Source organism: Anomaloglossus baeobatrachus, chromosome 11 (assembly GCF_048569485.1).
Source record: "Anomaloglossus baeobatrachus isolate aAnoBae1 chromosome 11, aAnoBae1.hap1, whole genome shotgun sequence".
NCBI classification, from domain to species: domain Eukaryota; kingdom Metazoa; phylum Chordata; class Amphibia; order Anura; family Aromobatidae; genus Anomaloglossus; species Anomaloglossus baeobatrachus.
In genome coordinates, this window is record NC_134363.1 from 162,089,009 (window position 1) to 162,095,064 (window position 6,056).

The 6,056-nt window shown below is 46.3% G+C and overlaps 1 protein-coding gene across 6 annotated transcripts in view; it reads left to right on the forward strand.

Annotated features, from left to right (window-relative positions):
• TTLL10 (tubulin tyrosine ligase like 10) overlaps window positions 1-5,504 on the forward strand; it is a 176,262-nt gene extending 170,758 nt beyond the window's left edge. For all 6 annotated transcript variants that reach the window (XM_075329256.1, XM_075329257.1, XM_075329259.1 and 3 more), the window contains 2 exons: window positions 51-144; window positions 4,792-5,504. In XM_075329256.1, coding sequence (XP_075185371.1) covers window positions 51-144; window positions 4,792-5,474 — 777 coding nt within the window. In that variant the 3' untranslated portion in view covers window positions 5,475-5,504. The remainder of the gene's footprint in view (window positions 1-50; window positions 145-4,791) is intronic.
• The last annotated feature ends 552 nt before the right edge of the window (window positions 5,505-6,056 follow it).

Below are 6,056 nucleotides of genomic sequence, written 5' to 3' on the forward strand. Positions count from 1 at the left end.
CTTTGTCATTGTTTGTACATGAATGAAACATCCCCATTGTGACCTTCCAGGTGTGGCTACTGGAAATGAACTGTAACCCTGCGCTGCACACTAACTGCGAGGTATTGAAAGACGTCATCCCCAGTGTCGTCAATGAGACTCTTGGTAAGTTCCTCATAGTAGAATTGCTACTCCCCTGGTATATTACAAACACACGTTTGATTTCCTTTTTGCAAATTGGCCCATAAAAAAATTTTGGTTTGCTAACAGGAGAACCGAAAGTTAAGAATCCTCGGCATTTGTGATTGGAGTTCTTTCTCACCTCTCTGTGTCTAGTTTTGTCTGCAATGACCAACAGATTTCTGGGAATGCATATGTACTCAGCACAGTCTATCACCACCAAGGCGATAAGTTAACATAAATAAGTTATCCACTAGCCTAACTCATTTCATTTTTTATTCATCAATCGTCCTATTATGTGCCACTAAACACATCCATACTCATACTATAGTAATAAAGACCTTTTATCATGCAGATAGCATCACTTGGAATCTCCCAGCAGCAGGTCTGATATTTACATCTATCTCTTCTCCTCCCTCGGCTTACTGTGTGCTAATACTATAAGGTCCATCATGCATTGCTGCAGCCTGTTTGCCATCACTTAGCTCCCTCCTTCCTTCTCCATCCTGTGCTGCTGAAGATAGTGGTAGATACCAAGTGTCAGAGCAGCCCAGGGTAGGTACCAGCTCATTTAGCAATTGCCAGATGACCACTACAGCCCTGCCACTGTGTTTGTTAGGAAATTTCAGCACTCTTTAGCTCTCCATGTCAGTGATTTGTTTACCTAGACCCTTTGCTATTGAAATGCAGATTGCAACAGTTCATTAGGTGTTGGCCCCTGCTGTTACTACTGAATGAAACTGTCAGTTTAGCTTGTGTAAGACTAATTGTCATTCACTCAAACATCCACACCGACCATCAGGAGCCCAGTGAGAACTTCCTTTTGTTTTGTCTGATTTCTGTGCCGGAAAAGCAAGTATCAGACATAACAGAGGAGAATCTGCAGAACAATCCAGTGCTGTGTGATCCCTGCTGAGATGCTCTCATAGAAGCGATACATCCAATACAAGTATATTACAAAATATATTGTTTAGAAGAACTATGATATATGACAAGGGGGTGAAAAAGCAGTGGAAAACCCCTTTTAGGCCTCTTTCACACATCCGTGTCTCCGATACAGGTATGGTCCGTTTCCTCACGTATCGGAGACACGGGCACACGTAGACCCATTAAAATCAATGGGTCTGCGTTCATGTGCGTATACTGCCATGGACCGTGTGTACATGTGGAGCATACATGTGCCCGTGTGCTCCACACGTAGACATGTCCCTGTTTTCTCCGGCATCACGGGTGTCACACGGAACGCAAATGGGTCCCACGTAACACAAACGGACCACACGGATGTGTTCCGTGTGACACGCACCGGAGAAAACACATGTGCCTGTGATAAAAAAAACAAACAAACTTTACTCACCTTCTCCAGCGTCTCTGCCGCTGCTGTCACTTGCTTTCGACCGCCGTCATTATGCTCATTGAATATTCACTTCACTGCGGCCGGAAGCAGCAGCAGCGGGGAGTCGGCAGGACCGGAGACTGAAGATCAGCACCACGGACAGCGACGCCAGGGACAGGTGAGTACAAACTTCTCGTTCTCTGTGTGTTATCACGGATAACACACGGAGAACTCACGTAGTGCCATAAACACGGCACACCGAGGGCAAAACGCACCTTTGACACGTCCGTGAAAAACGTGCGTGAAAGAGGCCTAATACAGTGGACTTCTAACTTTGAGTCTGCCGTATTCTTTCAGCGCTTCTATTAGCCAAACTGGGCACATATTTTTTGTTTGTGCTGTTTTGACTAAGAATGGGTGTTTGTAATATGTCGGTCTTACACAAGGTAGCAACATCAAAACGATGGATCTGCTTCAATCAACAGTGAAAAATGTAACCTTTCACACAAAACCTATAGGAAAATATAGTGTTGATGCTCTCGTGCCCACAACAAGTTGATAAGTGTCTTGGTGCACAAACAGTCTAAAATGGCCAGGAACTGTTCAAATTTTCATCAGCCTTCTACCAAGTTTCATCAGCCTTCAGCCAGCACTATAGGTGCCTGAACTTCCTTTCTCCAGTATTCATTGCACCTGCCATTGTCCAAACCCTGCCTCTCCGTTATGCCTGTGTGCTGTTTAGCATACAGGAAATCAGGAGCAGAGCGACAAAGAGACACCCCCACTTCCTCTATTTTATTGGGGTGTGGGGGGTGGATGTTTCTGCAAGTAGAGACATAATACAGTTGACAATAGGCAGGAGACAGCAGGTTAGACAGATTGGAGTCACCTACTGGATTTTGTGGTTATCTTTTGCTGGTAAAATAGCATGATTTCTGCATACTGTGATTAGGAGATTGTCCCATTTATTACAAATCTCCTTCTTAACTGTGAATGTCTGTTGAAATCTCAAATTGGAAAGCACTGAGTGCCAGCAAAGGAATTTAGACCACATAGATATCTGGTATAAATCCCACTCAGTGAGAGCAGGTGCACAAGAGTGACATGCTTTATTTTTATAATCCTTTTATAGCGCTGTAATGGGTTAATCTTTTAGTAAAATTCGTAAGTATGCCATTGGTTATATTAAAAACATATGCAAAAAGTCTGTAACATTTATCCATTTTTGGAATTTTCCCTCTCCGTCCCTTCCATTGCTCTTGTAGCTCCAGGGTGCCTTATCTTGAATCCATCATAGCTTGAGGGGCCCTTGTCTTATGACGCCAGCTGCTGACCTTGGTATACACATACTTGCTTTCCTGATATAATAATAATAATAATTTTATTCATTTATATAGCGCTATTAATTCCACAGCGCTTTACATACATTGGCAATAATGTCCCCATTGGGGCTCACAATCTAGAGTCCCTATCTGTATGTCTTTGGAGTGTGGGAGGAAACCGGAGTACCCGGAGGAAACCCACGCAAATACAGGGAGAACATACAAACTCCTTGCAGATGGTGTCCTTGGTAGGATTTGAACCCAGGACCCCAGCGCTGCAAGGCTGCAGTGCTAACCACTGAGCCACCGTGCCGCAATAACCAAAAATCAGGCTCTCTCTTCTTACTCATATAAAAAGAAAGTTTGGTTATAGAAAAGGCATTATATTCTCACAGTAGAAAGCATATAGAAAAATATTTTGTATTCTCACAGAGGAACTGTAGCGCCAACTTACTCACAGCTCCGGCAGGGTTGTGTGCCCCCCACTGCCACATGGCTTCCCACGTGCTCTGCTGCCTCCTTCCCCTCATGTGCCCTGTACATGCCTCACAGGGTTCCTAGGCATATTCCTAAGATGAGCGTGCGCACACTGGCCCTTCTCTTAAACTCTTAAAGGGCCGGTGTGCTATTTCCAGGAAATGCCTCTAAGCCTATGGTTGAGAGGCACAATATACTTAAGGCTTCCTTCCATTAGGGGAGGTGCCTGCGCAACGCTTTAGTTAGTCAGTCAGTATCCACTCTGAGAGCTAATTAGTTGTCAGGTCCTGAGATCCTGTCCCGTTATCCCTGTGTCCATCACCCTGTACCTGCCTTCCCTTATTTGTCTATCCCTGCCGTTCCCATCATTCCTGTCCATATCTGCCTGTCCATCCTGCCTCAGTCAGCCCACCTATACCTGGGTCCATCACCTGTCCTGGTTGTTAGTTGCCACAGTCCCAGTCACTTCCCTGGGAGTGGTACCTGGCGTCCACCTTGCGGTATGCGCTTAGTTAAAACCCTACCACTAAGGGATAAGCCCGGGTCCCCCCTGTGGTCCAGTGGGTCCACTAATCCCGCTCGCTGCTGCTACACCGGCCGTGAGTGTTACAGGAACCATGTACTACAGAAATTGTCACTTTCCTATGAACGTACCTTATTGCTCCTATACTTTGAAGATATCAGTCCAGTGATCAATTTTCTGATTGTAAATCATTACTCACTAACTATAATAGTAATTTCACAATCATGATCTATGGGTTAAATAGGTCAGCAAACAGTTTAGTGGCCAAAGATAAAATGTGTAATAAAGGCAATTTCAGCTTTTACACCTAAGGGGCGCTTTGCACACTACGACATCACAAGCCGATGCTTGCGATGCCGAGCGCGATAGTCCCCGCCCCCGTCGCAGCTATGATATCATGGTGATAGCTGCCGTAGCGAACATTATCGCTACGCCAGCTTCACATGCACTCACCTGCCCTGCGACGTCGCTCTGGCCGGCGACCCATCTCCTTCCTAAGGGGGTGGGTCATTGGGTCATGCGGCGTCATAGCGATGTCACACGGCAGGCGGCCAATAGAAGCGGAGGGGCGGAGATGAGCGGGACGTAAACATCCCGCCCACCTCCTTCTTTCCGCATTGCCGGCGGGACGCAGGTAGGAGATGTTCCTTGCTCCTGCGGCTTCACACACAGCGATGTGTGCTGCCGCAGGAACGAGGAACAACATCGTAACATCGGTCTTTCCGAAATTATGGAAATGACCGACGCTACACAGATCGCCGATTTACGACGCTTTTGCGATCGTAAATTGGCGCATCTAGGCTTTACACGTTGCGACATCGTTACTGGCGCCAGATGTGCGTCACTTTCGATTTGACCCAGACGATATCGCAGTAGCGATGTCGCAGTGTGCAAAGTACCCCTTAGAGTCCTTGTAAACTCATTTACGTACTTTTTAACCCTGCCTCACAGAATGTTCTCTTATTTTTCTTTTATAGACTTGGCTCTCGAAATCTTCAACAAAAGCCTAAAAGGCCACCGTATTTTCCCCCTGAATACACAGAGCAAGTTCATACTATTATATAACGGAGAGACAAATGAACAGACCATAAAATTTTACTGGCCCCGGAGCAGCAGTCCAGTGAAGACGCAGAAGACCGTGCCAACCGAAAACCTCAATGGGCCGGTGAAACAATCGGAAAAGCTTCAAAGACCATTGAAAACCTCCACAGACAACAGTAACCACATTGTAACTAAAAGAGGCATCTCGAGGTCTCCTCAGAGGGCAACCTTGGCGATGACTCCCGTTAACATGACGGGACTTTACGATAACTTGACGCTCTATACAAGAAGCCATAAAACTAAAAATGAGAGCCCCCCAAATAACTGTGTAACAGAGGGGAGCCAAAGGAGAGGAAAAACGGAACAACAGACCTCAATAGCCAAGATATCCTTTACGGGTCCACAAAGGTTTCGTGTCATCGGGAGAAAAACTCCCCAATTTTTCAAAAAAAGCACAACTGATGTAATCATAACCACCAGCACCGTCATCACGGAAGGGCAGAAACCTCCACGTTCCAGCGCAGGTTCCCGTCAGGACCCTGAAGACACTAGAGAGCTCAATTGTCTGGACAATACTCACAGCAATGACCAGATACCCCCAGAATCGTTGAAGAACTGAGTCCCCAAAAATGCAATAAAATCAGTATAATCCAGCAGAAATGCCTCATCCTTTTATTTGATTCCTTTTTGTCTCATATTACAGTTAAAGAAAACCTGTCAGGTGCAATATGCACCCAGAACCATGAGCAGTTCTGGGTGCATATTGCTAATCCCTGCCTAACCATCCCTATATCTAGTAGCATAGATAAAGACATCTTTAGAAAAAGAATTTCTAAAGATCGTTTATGATATGCTAATGAGTGCACCTACTCGTTTCTTGGCCGTTGAGGGTCGGGTCAGTCGGTCACGGGTTTCCTTGCCCGGTTCCGTTGCCCGAGGCATGCAGTAAAAGAAAGGGATAGCAGGTTGATTGGGAAAGTTTGTTGTGACGCCACCTGTGGTATGCGGCCAGGAAGTAGCCGCTGCTACAGAATTCCTCGTTGGGGCAGGTGTTATGGCAGCCGGGATGATGTCGCTCCCCACAGGCGGAGCAGGCCCCGGATGGATGACAAGGGAGATAATTGATGTTGGCGCCCAAAACGCTGGGCGGCGACGCCAGTAAGGACAAGCCGACACAGTCTTTGCAGGTTGAAGGTGTCTT